The 19,861-nt window shown below is 38.8% G+C and overlaps 1 protein-coding gene across 1 annotated transcript in view; it reads right to left on the bottom strand.

The window, feature by feature from the left end:
* LOC114479099 (potassium voltage-gated channel subfamily H member 3-like) overlaps positions 1-16,236 on the bottom strand; it is a 37,494-nt gene extending 21,258 nt beyond the window's left edge. The window contains exons 1-6 of the mRNA XM_028472573.1: positions 15,898-16,236; positions 3,675-3,908; positions 3,435-3,566; positions 2,769-2,917; positions 2,428-2,686; positions 1,047-1,204 (exon numbers count right to left, since the gene is read on the bottom strand). Of these exons, the coding sequence (XP_028328374.1) occupies positions 1,047-1,204; positions 2,428-2,686; positions 2,769-2,917; positions 3,435-3,566; positions 3,675-3,908; positions 15,898-16,114 (1,149 nt within the window). The 5' untranslated portion in view covers positions 16,115-16,236. The remainder of the gene's footprint in view (positions 1-1,046; positions 1,205-2,427; positions 2,687-2,768; positions 2,918-3,434; positions 3,567-3,674; positions 3,909-15,897) is intronic.
* Positions 16,237-19,861: the final 3,625 nt, after the last annotated feature.

The raw sequence follows: 19,861 nt of genomic DNA, 5'->3' as shown, positions 1-19,861 counted from the left end.
CAGTAAATGAAAACAGTAGTTGACTTTATTAACCCTATTTCGCATGTTTGGTATGATTTCGGGAAGTTTAATAGCCAGTATAGTCATCTAAATAGGTAAAGAAAATGAAAGGGGGAAAAAAAACAAGAGAAAGTGTAAAATTACGCAAAAACAGGTAAACTAACACATTTTGAAACGAAAAACTGGAATACTGAAAACAGTCAGGAAAACTGACTAATTGCTACTTCTGGAATCAAACCTAAAGTTGCGCATTGCTTCAATTCTAAAAAAGTGCCACCAGGAAGAAGACGTAATACAAAGAAAGTGTGTGTCGCAGTGTGAATAAAATTTTTTTACTGCTTTGTGAAAAACTCACAACTTTCATATTGAAAGACAAAAACGTGTTTTCTTTTTTTTAAATTTTTTTTTATTGCTAATCACTGAGAGAAAAATTATTTTGCTAGACTTTAGTTTGCTCCTTTGTGTATTTGAAGCCCATCAGACTCACAATATCACAGTTACACACACACACATACAAAGGCTCCCCATGATCTTCTCAAATCAATAGCGAGTGAGAGATGCACAGCATGTGACTGCTGTTGGTAAAGAAAGATGTCCATTACCACCAGCTGTGCCCTTAGAGCCTCGACCTTTACATTTCACACAAACAGAGAGAGAGACACACACACACACACACACACAAGTGTGACCCAAAAATGGGTCACTGGAGTATTTTTGGTGACCATTTGTATCTTGAATTACAATATTTTCATATGTTTAACATTAAGTGGTACACATTTTTTATGCTTTTTTTTGTCCATTTTAATGTCAGGTGAAAACTGTACTCCCTTCTTTATAATAATATATATAATATTTAAAAATAAAAACAAAGTCTTCCTTGATTGAGGAAGCAGCAGTGGTGACATTGGGTTCTGAACCCAGACTCGTTGAGAGCCATTAAGAGTTCCCCTACAACCACCATCAGTGCGTTACATAACAAACACCACTGTATTGGTGTGTGTGTGTGTGTGTGTGTGTGTCTGTGTGTGTGTGTGTGAGTTCCTCACCACACTGATATTGAAGGCGTAGAGCAAGTCAAAGGGCAAGGCAGCAATCAGATCCACAAACAGCCAGGAGGTGACATAGTGAATGCAGATGGAGCGGGCATCGTAGACCACCTGGCCTGACGTGCTCACGTAAGTGGTCCGGAAGTTAAGGACGATATCTTTGGAATTAAAACAGAAATAAGGGTGTTGATGCAGCACCTTTCCAGGTGATCAGACTGCTGGTTCCAATAAAATAAGGTCTTTGATGAATCTAAACATAATCTTTAATCTAGTACTCTTGAACAGTATTGACTCAACACTCCCTATTGTCGTATAAACTGATAAAACAGAATCTATTTTATCTATTTAAAATGAACAGAACAAAAATACAGAAAGAAAAACTCAGCAACTGACAAACCGGTTGGGAAAAGCCATCACAAGACAAAGCACCAGCACTCACTCAGTGTTTAAACACTCCTTAAATATTGGAGGGAGGCAATCAAGAAATTAGGCACACCCGTGTGGAGACAATATGGAGATACGACTCGTTCTATCAAACACATGTGGTGGTATAAACAAACAGGACCAAAGAATCACAGACAAAGACAAACTCAGAGCTAATAATTAACAGACCATGTTGCATACACACACACACACACACGCACACGCACACGCACACGCACACGCGCACGCACGCACGCACGCACGCACGCACGCACGCACGCACGCACGCACGCACGCACACACACACACACAACATATAATCACTAAAACATAATGACAGACACAAAGATAAACTGAAAAATTAACCCACAGGAATATGAACTCAGAAAGCTTGGTTTTACAGAACAAAATCTGAACCAACTGTATTTGTAAATGAAAAATAAACACAAAAATATCTTAACTCAACACAAAGATGAGAAAATAAAGCCAAAACACACACAGATATCCAAGAATGTGACACTTGGTTGATTGGAATTTAAGATTTTTTGGGAACACTTTACTTGAAGTTTCATACATAAGGCTGACATTATGCCATCATTAGCATGAATAAGGTGTCATGAAGGCTGCTAATAGGTGTCGTTTGCTAAATTATGACACCTTTGGAGCTATATTGGCATTTTGTGGGTTAGGTGGAGGGATTTAGTGGGCTTAGGTAGTGTTAGGGGTTAGGGTAACAAAGGGTTAGGGTAACAAATGAGACTTAATAACAGCCTTTACGTATAAAACTTCAAGTATTACTGTATTTTCAGAAGGCATTTCATTAAGTGTCAATAGTCAGTTCCCTTGGATGCAAAAAGAGCCCAATGTGACCCTTCAATGACAGAGTTCAACAACTACGTTGACTGAAAATCAAAACAAAGCCCGGGACTGAACACAGTTGCCGCTCAAACCAGCTCACCAATGATAAAAAGTATCTCCACCAAGATGTCGCTGACACTCGGAGGGTTTCGCGCAGCAGAGCCTCCGTCCTCTCGGATCTCCACAGCTGTGAAGCAAACGTTATAAGGAACGGTGATGGCTACGTAGAATGTGGCCAGCAGGATGAGCCAGTCCCAGCCGGCTTTGAATGCACCGTAGTGAAGAAGGATGAAACAGGACTTCTGGATATCTGCCACCTTGTACTCTGGCACCGGGTTGGCGTTGGCGCCGAGAACAGCCTGGAAAACATTAATACTCTTGGTTTATCAAGTAATAATGAACATGTAAGGCAATCCCCCTCCTTAGCCTAAATGTCCTCACGTTGTTAATCTTGAGTTTGCTCTTGCCCTTGTCCTGTTTTTGTAGGTGTCCAGACAGCTGGTAAAGGACGGCTCGACTGCGCCGCCGCTCGATGTTGAAGCCTGGGGGGCGGCTGACCTGGTGGACCTCCAGGCCTCCAGTTTCTTCATCTGTCAACAAGTGCAGCAGCAATCAAAGACTGAAGAAAATATGGTTAAAAACTACCCTCCTGCAGGTCTTTTCAAAAGCCCAAAGATCTAATTTACTAAGCACAATGAAGCACTGGGAGCAACTTAGGGTTCAGAATCTTGCCCAAGGACACATAGACAGGTCTAGACTGGGATCGAACCCCCAACCATTGATCAGAAGATGAAAAGATCTGTTCTCTCCGTCTTGTTTTGGTCTGCCTTCCACTACCACTTTAACAATAACTGCAGCCATCTGTGGGTAGAGCTGTGACGAATAGCACCTTCCTGATCTATTTGCATCTGCTCATCCCAATATTTGTGCATTCTGGCTGAGACATCCAGATTATTTATTAGAGGCTAAGGCATAAAATAGATTGTGTTGATTGTGTCCACTTTCAGTAAATCAGGCTTTATGAAAAAAAAAGAAAAGATTATCTCCTCAGACATATTATAAACAGAATTACTGATAAAGCCGCTTTCTGATTTCTCATTTTCTCACCGTTGTCCCCCTCATTTCCATTGTCAAGGTCCTTGTTTTCAGTGATGTCCTTATGGGAGACCAGGAACAGAACCACCTCGCTCTTCTCATTCTTGATGGGGACGATGTCAAGGAGACACCAGAACCTGGAGCCTATAGAATGAAGATAAGAGCACAGACATGTCAGGTTTTTGCTTGATGATGATTCGCCCATAATGCATTAATTGAGTTGGACAGCGTCCCCCGGCTGTTCTGTCATACCGCTCTTCTTGTACAGAATGATCTCGGTCTTGAACTCTCGCCGTTCATCTAGTGCTTTTTGCATCTGTGTCGTGAGGCGGTCGCTGGTCTCGCTGCCGTACAAGAAGTGACACATGCAGCTCTTCTGCATCAGCTCGCCGCGGGCGAATCCGCTCAGCTCGCAGAAGCCGTCGGAGCAGTAGACGATGGGATAGAGGGACTGAACCTGAGCGTTACCCAGGACGAAGTTGCTGTCTGAGCGTTGGGACAAAAGAAGAGGGAAACGCATGAGGGACGAGGCCTTGGACGGACAACAGGCTATCGAAGAACAAAAGTCTCATCCTCCTTTTGAGTGGTGATGCCTGACAGTTTATTCATTCACTAATGAAACCAAGCCTGCAGGAGCAACAAGTCACATCTATGAGTGGGTTTCCCCCCACATTCAATTAGAGCAATACAGCTTCAGAAATATCCCACGATACTTCAAATAACACTTGATGAAAAATGCAGCCACTGCCTTTTCCTTTTCACTCTATTTACCTTGTAATCAGTCGAGCTCCTCTGGGAGACTTCAACACGCCTGATGCTTTTCAATGGCCTCTTAATTCTCCTTTTCTTTCAGTTTATTTATCTATTTTCAATTTAATTAACTTGTTTATCTTTATCTGAGCCAAATAAAATATTGTGGGCCTAATTTTCAGAGGAAAATAGAAATAATAAACCATTAGTAAAGGTACAGTCTCCATCTATAAAGCCTCATTGATGTGACTTTCCATACATTGAGATATGATCTGGTTTCAGTTCTTCTGTTGTTCTGCAGCACTTTGAGGTCATTTCTGTCTGGTTGTTTAAAGGTTGTGGGTTCAAGTCCTGCTGGGGTTTGTTTTCAGTGGGTTTACTTTTGTCCTACTTCGTCTGTGTCAACGTGTGTTTTATTAAAACCCTGCGACTTTCAATTTTTTTATGCTTCACATGTTCAGAACAGATACTGTTGGTTATATTTGCTAGAATTTGAATCAGGCCACCCGTTTTAAGGGGAAAATATTATATTTCGGTGGAAGATGTTGAGCAAGGTTTGACATTTCTGTTTCTTTATTCCTCAAATACCTGTTTACGGTGTACATTTTAAACTGTATCTGTATTTCATCTACAAGTTGTTCTCGTCGGCTACTGATGCCAATATGTCCCCAAAAATGCAACCAAAGTGACATTTTGCCTGTGTTTTCGGATTGAATGAAACTTGATGACAAAACACTTGTGGATGTTAATATAGTGGCTTTTCAAGGAAATATGTAATATAAATATAGCCGTAATCAGAGTGACGTCATATCACGGGGAAACAGCATAAACAAAACAGAACAAAAACGACATCAAGCAAATCACTGTCCTCGTTATCTGGGAAAGAAACACAAAAAATAATAAGAAGAATGAAGTAAAAATTCTGCTCCATTTTTGCATCATTCAACGAGGACTCCAAATCCCACAATGCAATGCGCGAAACCTTTCCAAAATTCAAGTCACATGAACATTTTCCAATAAACCAAAAAAAAAAAACAACTTTCAAAAAACAATTTCTAAATTCATACATTTTTTTTTTTAAATGTGACTTCTGTGATTAGGTAGCTTTAAATAAATACAAAAAAAGTATTGAAAACTAAATAAATGGATACAATTACCATTTTTGTTTCAGGAAGTGAATTCCATTCCTGTCTCGTCTTTTCCGTAGAACACGTGGGTGCAGACATGACGCACAGGCAAAGGGTTTTTGTAGGGAAAGATTTTTAATTACGGTACGTATTTTTGAAAAAGCACATGAACTACAATGCAAATGATAATGCCTAAACAAAAATATACATTGAAGTTTTCATTTAATAGTTTGCTGGTCACTCCAGGAGAGACATTGAGCGCGTATGGGATGATGAAACGTTCCCATCCTGTAAGGAAATCCATCCATCACATGTCATGGAAACATGGACGTAAGCAGATGTTGGAGAAATATTTAGAAAGCCTGAACAACAGATACGGCCCTAAATAATTAATGGTGACTAGGGTTAAGGTTCCTCCGACGGCAGTGACATTTATTAGATCAAGATCTCTGTTGTTCACATACAGCAGCCTCAGAGGGAAAGTGAGCTGTAGAGGAAGCTGGTGAACAATTGACTGTAAAGGAGAGGCAGACAGGCAGCTCCAGTACTAAAGACGACTGCATTTAATTATTCATACAGTAATAAACCACAACCTGTGCAAATGCTCCTAGAAAAAAACCTTGTTGAAATATGGTTTGGATGAGGCTGTCCGGTTCTCCTTTGCACCAGAATGTTGAAGCTGGGCTCATCAGAGATCTAAAAAAAGGGCTTGATGTGCCTGTTGTTACGGTAACAAATCACTGAGAAAATCACAAAGTGGGATAACAATTGTTATAATATAAAGGCACTCACTGTAGTGCTGCTTTTAGCCTCAAACAGTCTCACTGAAACATGAGCCAGACTGTGGTCGAATAAATGTATAGCTGACAAATCGGCTGCCACATGAATTCAAAGTAGTGTTGCACGATATCATCTGCACATTATCAGCAGATATCGGCTTCGTGGATAGAATTAACTGATGAAATGAGTGGCTTTGCTTCCTTCCACCTCGTCTGCACATGCTGTCGAAGGTCAACACTACATGTAGTGCAATCTTTTTATGAAAACTTTATTAAAGGGAGAATAAAAAAAGAGAGGGCAGTGTTACACCTCGGTGAGAGGAAAGGGAACAGGGGAGAGGGAGTCAGGGTAGGAAAATGGAAGTGGTGGGGAAGAGTCGAAATTGTTCAACCCATAGACATCATCATATACGTAAATGCCTCATTGCCCATAAAGAGGCGTGACTAAGGGCTGCCATCTCGAGGCACTCAATCTCAAAATATAATTACTTACTGAATTTATCGATGTCAAAATGCTTTGATTTTTTTTGTCATATATAGCTATGACACAGAATACTTGGATATTGTAAAAATGCTGTTTTTACAAGTCAAAAAAAAAATGTAAGTGGGTAAGTAGTAGGGGTGGGAACCTCTGGGGACCTCACAATACGATACGCAATACAAAGCTCACGATAACTATCTCACGATATGACGATACTGCGATTATCAATATATTGGTCAGAACTCAATCTACGACATAACAAGAAAAAAAAAAAGATTAAGTGAAAAAATACAATTTTAATTGAAAAAGTGTCCTATGAACAGTGACACTAATTTAGTGCAACATTTATGTAAATAAGTGTCAACATACCAATGTAAATGGAAAAATATCGCGATATATCGCCGTATTGAGATATTGTCACACTCCTAGTAAGTTGGTAGCAACTCTAGGTTGTAATTATCTTCATTATTTGGTTTAGAAACGATTGTCACGGATAAATATGACCTGTAAGTTGAAGTATTTTTTTGCACAAGGAATGATTATTTGTCATTTTAAGTTTTGTCTCATGTCTACATTTGCCATCGGTCAAATGAGTTCTAAAACATCGGCATTTCGGATATCGGCCCAAAATCCAATATCCGGCTAACTCGTTCTTCCTTCTCAAAACATGAAGTGGTGCCTCTAAATTCCAGACCCGTTGATGACCTTCTTTAAAACCTCCATTCCACGTTAGACTGACGGAGCCTTATGGTGACTTAGAGTTTTCACCGAACTCCAAGCTTAATAATAAAACTTTTTTTTACCATTTCCTGTAAGAAATGTCTTTGAAGTCACTTTTAGCCTCAAACACACGTAATATTTCTTTATATGTGGCCGTCGCCATTTTGGCTAGTTGTATTTCCTGTCCCAATGTTACGCTAAGGCGTTTTAGTGCTGCCACTATCAGAAATCTTACAAAGGGGAAGTCTAATGCAAAGTTTATTCTTAAGTCTAACATGATTTGCATGCATTTGTTGATATGACTGGGCGATATATCCCAAATTCTATTTTGGGCGATTTATAAAAAATGACAATATCGCCCTTTCATCACCTCACAGCGCAGAGGAACCATGAAGATATATATAATATGGCACAAAATGTTAAAATTAGACAGGATTTCTATGATTTGGCACACTTGAAATCAAACGAGTTTGATACAATTGTAGTCAAAGGGTCCTAATGATAGTAAATGAGCCATTTTCCAAATGAACCACCACAACGTGACTGGAAGTGTGAAGTAGTCTTTTTTTTTTTCCCCATATGAAAACAGATGGATCAGTGCTGAACACAGCAAGAAAAGACGTCGGCTCTTTGTTCTCCCTTTCAGCAGGTTTCTGAAGCCTGAAGTCATTGAATGTTGTGCAACTTCAGTCTTCGGCAGCAGAATGTTTACCCAAAAGACTGACGCGGCCCCGGATTTTGCATCGAGACGATTGAACGAAAACTGATGAATCACTTTGCATGAAATAAGAGCTTTCAATGTGGAGATGAATAGCTGGGTAATGATGAGTGCATTAATATTCAGAAGAAGGCACCTCTTTGTAGGAGAATAACGGCTGTGCTTTTATACAGAGAATAGAAATACAGTAACTCAGAGTGCTTCCAACAAATGCCTAAAGCTTGTTCATGAAAAGTGAACGCAATTATGTAAATTAACTGAAACTATCCACAACGTAAATATAGATTATTATCTAAATACCTGCGTATGGTGGTATACGTTCACAATGTCAGGGAAGCAAAGGATGAGAGGGATGAGGCGGCACTTTGATGAAACTCAAAATCTATGAGCAAAGTGCAAAAATAACAGTCCAGGAACAGAAAGTACGCAAAGAAATTAACTGAGAACAAAAAGAGAAAACTGGGAACACAAGGAGTCATATGCAGCTGGTGTGCTTGTGTGTTTTTGAGTCTTGTATCTATTTATTATTGTGATTTTTGTTGTTGTCATTTTATGTTTTTTCTGTGATTTTGTGTGTTCGTAGAGTCGTTTTGTGTATTTGTGTTGAAATTGAGGGACATTTCATTTATTTTGTGTAATCTTTTTGCGTTAATATACATTTCTGTTGTTGTTTTGAGGTACTTTGTATGAGATGTAGTTGAGAATCTGAGTAGTCTGAACACATTGTTTGCTTAAAGTAAAGGATATTTTTAACAGTTTTACCATACGAGGAGTTTGAAATTTTCAGTGAAATGGTCTCAAACTTTTGAGACTTTAGGTTGGTTTTTCTTCTGTTTTTTTTATCATGAATATACAACATAAAACCACACAACTACGCAAATTTTTGTAGTCAACATCATCAATTATGTTACTGATCATTTTTGCATTATTGTGTATGTTACACACATTGTGGTTGGCGCGAATCTTGAGACGGTCTATATATTTAATTCTATTTTTTCTATTTTCGGCAAGAATCTGCAACTCCTGCTATGTGTTTTACATAGGGGTGTCCCAATCCGATATCGGTCCGATATTAGCCTGAAAACGAATATCAGATTCAAATTTCCGGATTTTCCGCTTTAAATAAAATTATTTTCAATTTATTTTATTCAATTGTAGAATGCTGTAGATATTATGTTGCAGGTCAGTTTTTCTCATACCTACTGTTGCTGATCAGTTGATGAAGCCTTTTCTAACGTTCCACACTACAAAATAACTATTTTTTTTTTTTTTTTTCCTTAAAGAAAAGACAGAGAAAAAAAAAAAAAACATAAAAAAGTATGTATAATTCATGCTGAAATTGGATCAATATTGGTATCAGCCGATCCGCAAGGCTGCAATATCGGTATTATATCGGAAATGACGGAAATATGTATCGGGACATCCCTAGTTTTACACACACTTTTAAAGGTGAAGTCTCTCTCTTTCTTTACTACTTTTGTTTCCCAAAATACTGGCCAATACTTTATTCTGCTGCAGGGTTAGCGCCAAAAACATGCTAATCTGACTCCTGGTGCTCCACACATCCCAGCGTTTTGCTCTGTCAGTAGCTTCTTCATTATTATTTTTTGCACGGATGTCAAATTCATCTGGCTGTGGAAGATGACATCTCCAATCGTAATCCCAGCCTGAAAGCTGTGATTAGCTGTGTCGCTGTGCAGCCAAGGATGGGGCATTAGCTGAGAACGAGGCTTAGCTCCAACCAAAGCAGCATCTTTTTAAAAAATCTAATGTACAGACACATACACAGAGGGAAGCGATTGCATATCCATCTCTGCTGTGTACAAGGTTACAGAGTTATTCATTACATATACAGAGAGCACAGGAACCTCCCCAGCAGGACACTGGTTTCGGCCCTAAGACGTGATCTGGGTGCAGTAGTCAGTGCCCCCCCCCCCTCCAGTCTTACTCTGTGAACCCACAGCCCTTTGATTTATGCCCCTTTAGCATACATGTCTCAGACACCAGGCAGGCCCGTCACATTCCCACCACAGACCAGGTGTAATAACTACAAAAGCACTTAAGATCAGGCCCCGAGCGGCACGGGGAACCCCAATAAAAACTCCAACTGACAGCACTGGCAACGGCAGCCTGCCATAGTGCATTCAACAGCGTGCACAATGTAGGGCGAGAGCCTTTGGTGGACACAGGTAATGGAAAGTGTAATGCATACAGATAAAGAAGCATGCTTCAGCGTCTAACTCAAACCGAGCAGATTTTAGGGTTTACCACATCTGGGTTTTTGTTGTTGTTTCATTTGGTAATAATTTTAAATTAAATATACTAATTTACATGACTGCTTTTCTGCAGACTTGTCCAATAAGGAACAAATCAGCATTTGTCAGGCATTTTTTGTAGTTTGATAATGCAAAAATCAAAAAGGCAAGAATTAAGAATTAAAATAAACAAAAAGGGCCTCAGACTTTCCATGATTGATGAAAATAAACACTTTTGACACATCCAACCACACATACACGTATATACTGTGTATATATACTGTATGTGTGCGTGTGTGTGTGCCACTGAGAATAGGTGAATGGACGAAACATCACTGTGAACCAAATCAAGGCTGCAGCTGTCAAATATTTTGGCAATCGAGAGTTCTATTAAATATTTCATTGACTAATTGGATAAAACATACTTTTCTTAATCAAAATTTAAATTTTAAACATGCAACAGAATTCTCAATATATTACATAAAGTAGAAAAAGAAAAAAAACAAAAACATACATATTTGTTGTGAAAAGATTCCACTTCATGTAAAGTCAACCTGAGACGACAATTGCAGGCATGGTGAATAAAAAAAAATAAAAAAAAAAGAACAAAAAAACTTAACTTTAAATAAACTAAACTTTCAGGCTGAACAAAAAAAAAATCATTGGTCATTAATTTTTTTGTAATCGAGGTATTGGAGAACCTCCAGGAATTGTAGCAGCCTTGAATCAAAAGTCAATGTTTTGTAGGTCGTGGTTATTTCCGTGCTACACTGAAGGTAAACACACTCATACAGGGGAAAATCCCCCCGAGGCTCCCCAGTTACCATGTGGCATTAATGTTGCATGGCAGAGATGCTAAGATCTCAGCTCCTGCCCTCAAACGAGTCACTGCAGTCATACGGCAATAAGCACTGGTGAATTCACCTTCCGGAACACATGAGGAGATTATTGTGGTTGTCTTATCTGAGTGTCGCATTATGAGAATTCCCGTCAGCAATTCAAATCTAACCACTATGAAAATTATTATTGTCATGTTGTCATTTTGTGTATTTGTGGCATCATTTTTTTGTATTTTTCTTGTTTGTGGGTGCTTCATATCATTTATTAAAATGTGCTCTCATTAGGTGTGTTTTTGTTGTTGTTTTGTGTTTCTGGTGTTATTTTCTGCAATTTTGTTGTTGTTAAATTGTATTTTTCTTGTTTGTGTGTTCTTGTTATCGTTTTTGTGCATATCTTGTGTGTTTTTGTTGTCATTTTGTGTTTATGGTGTTATTTTGCATACAATTCTCTCATTTTAGCACTATAAGACTAAATACCTCTACAACTTACAGCAGTGTGTGAGGATGACGAGGATGCAAGGATCCCGAAAAAATCCACACATTTTATTGATTAAAGTGTCAACATTTTTAGAACGCTGGTGGAATCTCTGCTCTCTTCATTTGAACTTTTCAGATTTTTGATTCATTTCATTCAGAATTTTGATTTTTGCCATTGAAACATTGCGGATCTACGAAGATTCCACCTCAAAGCCAATGAGGCGCACGTCAAAGGACGCAACTGTTGCCATGGCAACGTGTACAAACAGCGTCTTCCTGAGAAGAAGGCGCACAGGTGGATGATTTAATCGCACCGCATTCGTGCAGAAGTGTGATACTTGTGGCGTCTGATTATTTCTCAGCTGTTGCATGAGGCCAGAGCGAGTGGATATTGTGTTGCAGCCACCGGGGGCTGTGGAAACACTTAACTTTATGTAAATATCCTGTGACGCCAGCATTCATTTATCACACAAAAGAAACAAACAGCGGAGGTGTGTGTGTGCGACTGCTGCGTGGATACAATGTTGATTCATCTTCCCGCACAAACACACAATTGCAGGGTTGATGCCTATTCTGATCAGATAAGATAAATATTAGCCAAAAGTGCTGAAAACTGATGCCAGTATCCAATTAAAAAGCTGCGACGTGTTGGGACACAGAGTTTCAGCCTGTTCTCTGCTCACATTAGACTGCTACTGATTGGATGTGACACAAAATATAAAATTCTATTTGAATCAGCGCCATCTCATAAAAGCTTGACTTCAAGGGACACATAGAAAGCAGCGAGTACGTGCAGACAGTGCTGACTATTATTACAACACTGATTATTCTATAGTATCCTTCAGAGATGTGGCGTTTTGTGTGTGAATTCTTCCACACAGCAGTTATCCTCAATGATTTATTCTTAATTAAAAAACTGCATGTATCCTGAGCTAATGCTACGCACTGCACGCCCCTCGGGCTGCGTTGTGCAACGTTCTTGAACTTTTGATTGACAGAGGTTCCTCTGTGGGTAACGCCGAGCCTATTGTAACGCTCACACGTTGATTGTTGTGACAGCCTTAAAAAGGTTTGTTGTCAGCTGCAGAGAGCAACACTGCTAAAAAGAAACTTATAATGGCTAGATTTGGATTATTATGATTCAACCGAGCCGCAAATAATCTGTAATTATCCAGCTTCGGTATATAGCAATTAGCTCGATATGCCTTAAATAAGAAGTAACCAAAAGCAATTGGGTCATTCCATGTCATTTCAACAAACATGGGAAACTGTAATTTGGTATAGTAATACAGTTCCACCTACTCTCTCAGAATACACAAAAATATCTGCTATACATTCCGTCTGGTGTACATGTCAGCCACTCAAATTTGGAAAAAAAGTTTGTCTCAAACATGTTGGGCCTTCAGTAAACAACTTTGCATATGCCTAAGCTTTCTGTACATTGATCAGCTTTGAGCTATGAACATAGACTGTTCACATCACTAATGATTAGTCACATATATGCATTGGTTCTTGAGTGACAGTCTCTTGAAATCCAAAAAATTTTTAATAACAGCTCATAAGTGCATGCGGGAATGCCTTCTCTTCCATTTCTGTGTTCTATTTTATTTACGCAAATTTTATTGGACCCCAACTTTGGGTTATTTCCCCACTCGCGAATATTGAAAATCCTAGAAAATAGCTTTTCTTTTTATCCACCATTTATTTATGGGGCGACCGTGGCTCAGGTGGTAGAGGGTCGTCTTCTAATCGACAGGTTGGGGATTCGATCCCAGTACCTGACTATGTGTCGAAGTGTCCTTGGGCAAGACACTGAACCCTAAGTTGCTCCCAGTGGTCGCCTGTAATAGCCTGTAAATCGGTTGATTAGTTACTTTGATTCATCTTGGTTTTTGTACTTTGTTGGTTTTTGGTTTTCAATAAATGGACTTTATGTTGGTCTACACTCCTGCCTGCCCTCCTCCTTCATCTCCCTCTGAATTCAGGGTCTACAACACCACCAAACGTGACAAAAATGGCTATTAAGCTGCAAAAATATCCAAAAAAACTGCCCTATTAGGTAAATAATGAAATTAAAATATGGAAAACAACAAGTTTGGCAAAATCATTACTCACGTTGCGAAAAATATAAAGACATCAATAAAGGTAAAAGAAAAAACAGGTAAACATCTTAATTCTGATTTTTGCAGGACACACAGGGATCCGTTGGCTGTTTTTCATGGAAAATGTTTGAATAAAACAGACTCATCCAACTTGATGCTCGTGGGCTCAAACAATGCAGCACTTTTCATTGTTTGTGTTTACCAGCTGTTGCGCGCTGTTCACAAATGCACATTTTAATTATGAAGACAAATTCCTCCAGAGTACTCCTATTTGGAAGAAAGGCCAATGAACAGCCGGCGCCTTCAAGCCCTCGTCTTATTGCACTCAATGTGCATTAGCGGCGATTTAATTGAAATTGTGTTTGGGAACACACGAATAAATGCAATTACTGGACAAAATTAACTCCTTAGAGAGCACAGAGAGTTTTTGCAAAAGGGGTTTCCATATTGATTTTGAAGATTGGAATTGGTAAGTTTCAGCTACAGGAGCATTAGAACTGAAAGGCATTAACTTGTCTTTTCGATTCCAGTTCACATCAAGAGAAAGCCAATCAATACATTGCTTTTCCGTGACCAGGAAGAAAAACTAAATATATTTTAAACTAAGGATGCAGGATAATTACTATTTTCTTCCTGAAAGAAATGACGGCACAATTTGAACAAATAAATTGACCCGATGACATAGCTTTGCCGTGATTGCAACAGAGGCGACGCAAACTCCGGCTCATCCTCGACCCGTTGCTACGACAACCAAAACACGGCATCAAAGGTTTTCACCGAGGACGACGGTATCAATGCGAGTAACTTTCAAAATCCATCCAAAATCCACAGACGCTGCACAGACAGTAAAAAAAAAAAAAAAGCTGTGACGGTGCAGGCAGCAATTTTGGACAGCTAAGCTCCACCCTCTCCTCGCATCTATCCCTTCAAGACTCTGTCTAAAGCCACGCCCCCACAAGCATTGGATAAAAAAATAACAAATACCCCGAAGCAAAACAAATAACGAGCTGTCCAACAGAAAGAAGACATTTCTGAATCACTTTTCAGGCCCTTCACATCCTCAGTGATGCTCCATATTTCCAGGAACAATGGTGGAGTGTGCACACAGGAAAAAGGCAGGACAGCGTCTGATTGGTTCTTTCCATATGGACTGAATGGCAGGGATTGGTCCGAGTCTGAGACCTCTGGAGCAGTTGGAATCCTTGAAAAACACTAGCGGCCGGGATGAGAATCAGCACATTCAAATCTGAGTCCTTGGTTCTCAACCTGAAAAAGGTGAAGTCTGGGCTTCTCTGCTAAGGATGCTGCCCCTGTGAAACGACTACAGATAAATGGCAGAAGATGGATGGATATTAATATATAATGTATTTACCCTCAGGATGGAAGGACAAAGTGTTTCTGAGCAGAATTGCAGACTCCACATTTAATAAGAGCATTTAATCTGTAAACTAATACAGTGTTTAGTTTAACGAACAAGTTCAAACATTGGTTTACTAAAACGTTTGCAGAAATTAAAAAAGACAATTGTGATTTTTCAAAAGTATCATCTTTACAGTATTTTGTTCATGTATTTAGTTTCTTATTTCTTACACATTTTCAGCTTTTGGTGTTTATGGAGAATGATCTGTATTTTGTGAATAACCATATATATATAGGCTTCCTTTTGACCAAATGTAATCCAGCCAGGTTTGTCCACAAGCTGTTGAAATGCGCAACCTTTATTTCAAAGTAATATCACCCCACACACACACACACACACACGCACACACACACACACACACACACACACACACACACACACACACACACACACACACACACACACACACACACACACACACACACACACACACACACACACACACACACACACCACCACCAACAACAACCATAAAGTTAATGAAACTGTGGCAATTAAAGTTGTTGTGAACGTGGAGACGCATTTTGGTGACATCAGGCGTTGCGACCGTCAGTGGACTCCATCTGTTGACTGGGTTCTCCTCATAAATATTTACCATGTTAAACGGTAGCCCGCGCTTTCATTCATCATTATTCATTCATCAAAGTCGCAGGAAGCCCGCGCTCACTTGTTCAGCTGTCTTTAATAATCATCAGGCACTTTGACAACATCATATTCCTCATTTTTCAGTTTTATTGTATAGTCACTATAGGATAACTTCAACGCTCATTGGTGATGTTTGGAGGGTAATACATGTTTGCTACTTACGGGTTCCATCGAAACGGGTGGCAATGGTATCCAAAAAGGTGTTTTGTGGCGCGATCAAACCCCGCATCACCGGCATCCGAGAGCGCGTCGAGCCGCGTCTCTCCCGGCGCTCCGAGCCATGACTGTCGCCGGATGTGGTCACAAAGCCCGGGAGAAACTTGGAGGTGCTCCCAGGTGCTCCCCCTAGGCCCTGGAGGAGGGCGCCGAGCCGAGACATCCGGGGGTCCGACTCGAGTGCCAGGCGATCGGTGGGCGAGGGGATGGAGGGACGGAGGCAGCGCGTAAAGGGCGGACGGTCACATTTACGCACGGATGTACCGCAGCCCAACCTCACCCTCCTCCTCCAGCTCCCTTCTGTTTCACCTCCTCTCTTGCACTCACACTTTTCCCCTCACACAATATTCGACCACTTTGCTCTCCATTCACCCCCCACCCACCCTTCTCCTCCTCCTCCTCCTCAGCTCTTTGACATTCCACTGGTCTCTCATCCTCCATCCTCTGCCTGCCTGAACTCCTATTATTCCTATTTCTGGCTGTGCCTTATTATAAAAAAAATACATGCCGAGGACTGTCTGACATGTTTCACACTTAAACTGCAAAAATTGTCACAGCAAGCACAGAAATGAATAATTTAGTCGCAGTTTGAGCCATCGTTTCACAAGTGCAATAATAGATAGTGAAGCTATGAATATGCAGCGGAAATATAAAGAATAAAAACGAATGGACACAAGGACGAATATGTTTTCATTCGAGAGGAAAAAGGCCAGTGTTTTGGTAGTTTTTCTTGTTCCTTTTTGAGATGGCGATCAGCAGACGCCTCTGAAGAAGACTGGCAGTTGGCAGTCGAAACATGTCAGGAGGTCAAAGTAAATTTCCTGGAAAAAAGTCGGAATAAATGAAGCCATAACATATTATTCAAGCAGTTTATTAGTTTTAAACTTTTGAATGTGAGTCCAACAGTTGAATAAGATCGTGCTGTTGCTTCAACTAATGACTTCAAATTAGAAATGTGTGAAATTATCAACCCACCGATATATTATTGGCTGAAATTTGCCATTAAATGGAATATTGATTGACATTACCGCTTTTTCCCATCGATATTTCAGGTTGAAATTGATATATGAAAGGGACTAAACTCCATACCAATGATTTAGGACAATATGATGTATTTTGACAATATTTGTTCTACTAAAAACAGGGCACCTTCTGTCTAGCAGGTATCTGACTTGCGCTATATGCAGATTCTTGCATGACTTCAGCCCAATGTTTTATTCTGCATATCAGAAGCACAGAAATATACTTTAAATCTGATAATACTTTACTTAATTAAGCATATTATGCATGTTTGTCGTTAATTCAGGATGTTTAGTAGCCAGTAATGTCATCTAATTATAGGGAAAGACGATGAAATGGAAAATGAATGGAACGAAAAGTGAAAATCAGATGCTCTCATAGCCCTGGCAAGATGTGAAGGCGGCCATCTCTCTATAAAAGCAAGGAAGTTCTGCGTGTGTGTGTGTGTGTGTGTGTGTGTTTGTGGAGCGAATTTCTCTCCAGCGCGACCTTCGACCTGAAACTTTATGAACAGCTTGCACATAGCTGAGTGTGTGTGCTCGCGTCATTTTGGACTTATTTGTTGATTACACAACGGTTATATGAAAATGACTCAAAATACACAAAACTAAATACCGCACCCACAAATATATATCTTTATAACGCTACAGAGTACAGAGTATGTACACCTCTTTGTACATCCAACCCAGGCTAATCCATTCCACAGTATAATAATGATTTTACACATTTTAGTGTAAATGCTGTCGTACAGAGAGATATGAAACCCTGGGATTACTCTGAAACCAATCCAAACGGAATATTAAATTCGACAGTGATTCCCTTCATATGCAGCTGTCCACTATTATTGTATGTTTTCAGCTGATTGTTGAGCATGAAATCAGAAAAACGAACCCACCTGAAGTCTCCACAAAACCTCGGGGCAGTCGAGTCCTGAAAGAAAGCAGAAAAAAATTAAGATTGCAGCCGTTATTTTTGATTACGACACACAAACATCAGCAGCTAAGAAGGTTTGATGGTAAAACTCAATCAATAAGAGTTTAAGACAATAATATTTTCGGTGATATATCGTAATATTTCACCACGCAATTATATCGATCCAAAAAATGTCAAAATCCATTTTTTTAAATCATGTTTTTTTTTTTTTTTTAATGGAAAAACCCCAATTAAATTGCATAACATATGCATAGTGCGTAACCGTCCACTCACTCCCTCCGCAATACAGTTGATTGTACTTTATTTTCATAAAAGATACTGGGCACTTTTATAGTTGTGGCTACTTTTTTTTTTTAAATACAATTTAAAAACTTAACAGAATCGTAATTTTTTTTTTTTTTTACAAAATATTATTTGGCATACCACTTGTTTTGGATATTGGTACTTGAATTACAGTTAATTACCATCTATTTGTTCTTGCAAGTTTAACAAAATGAAATAAATTGTTTTTCATACCATATTGCAATATGTATATCGTATCGTTTAGTATCGGGATATATCGTATCGTCAGATTCATGGCAATGCACACCCCTACTAATCAAGGTATATATATATATAACCTTAAATATGGATTTATATTTTTTCTTCAAAAAACTTGAATAAAAGGGATACGAAATAAAAGCTGCAGGCTATATTATTTAAAAATGAATGAATAAATTGAAAAAAAAAACCTCACAAACAGAATAAAAGATGTAAGCCACATTGTTTAAAGAGCCAATCAGCTCCAGAAAGACTAAATGGAAGAGTCTCCATCTGCTTCAGCTCAGGTTTACAGCAAAGATAAAAGCATAGAAAGCTGTCAGTCAAACAAAAGGGATTGAAGATGAAAAGTGATGAAGATGATGATGCCACCAACTAACCTTTAAATTGCTTTCTGGTTATAAACTGGAAAAGACTGTGGTGTGTTTGATGCTAATATCATTGAAATGGATTATCACCAGGTCCTTCATGGAGGTTGTGCTGCTTCTTCACACCTGGTACAAATGGATGCGTTCACTGGCATCTGGTGAATTTGTAATTTTAAACCCTTCCGTTCCAATGGCTTGGACTTTCTGCTGTAGCATTAGTTTGAAAACAGCGCCACCCTCAGGATAACAAGGTCAAACACGAAATCTGCTAAGGCTTATTATAATAACTACGTCATTTTGGATGTTTTTTTTTTTTGTGTGTGTATTTTTCTGCTGTTTTGTGCTTTTTATAATGTTTTATTATTGGAAATATTTTGTTTATAATTGGTGTTTTTTGTATTTTTCTGTCGTTTTGTGCGTTTTTGGAGTAATATTGTATTATTTTATTGTTTTGTGTGAGTTTTGGAGTCATTTTGTGTAGCTTTTTTGGTTGTTTGTATGTTTCTGCTGTTTTGTGGTAATTGAATTAATTTCGTGTAATTTTAATTTTTGTGAAATTTGAGGTATTGTGTAGTTTTTTCTGCTGTTTTGGGCTTTTTTCCCTCCATTGTTGTGGATTTGTATTGTTTTGTTATTGATTTTTTGTGTATTTTTCTATTGTTTTGTTGGTTTTTGGAGTAATATTGTATACTTCTTTTTCTTTTGTGTATTTTAGGTCTATTTATGTTTTTTTTTTTAAAGTTTTTTTTTGGGGGGGGGTTTAGTATCATTCTGTAAAGTTGTTTGTTGTTTTGTATGTTTCTGCTGTTGTGTGGAATTTTAAGTCATTTTGTGTATTTTGATTTTGTAGGTGTATTTTGAAGTTATTTTATTTATTTTTAGTTTTTTTGTATGTTTTTTTTTAGTCATTTTGTTATCTTTATTGTTGTTTTTGTTGATTTGTGTAATTTTTGTGATCATGTATGATTTTGTCTTTTTGTGTATTTTTGGAACCTTTTTGTGTGTTTTTAAATGAATAATAATTTAGTCACATTTTGTGTGATTTTGTT

Source organism: Gouania willdenowi, chromosome 2 (assembly GCF_900634775.1).
Source record: "Gouania willdenowi chromosome 2, fGouWil2.1, whole genome shotgun sequence".
In the NCBI taxonomy this organism is placed as follows: Eukaryota; Metazoa; Chordata; class Actinopteri; order Blenniiformes; family Gobiesocidae; genus Gouania; species Gouania willdenowi.
Note: the sequence above shows the minus strand (reverse complement) of the source record. Positions and strands in the feature narration are given on the sequence as shown.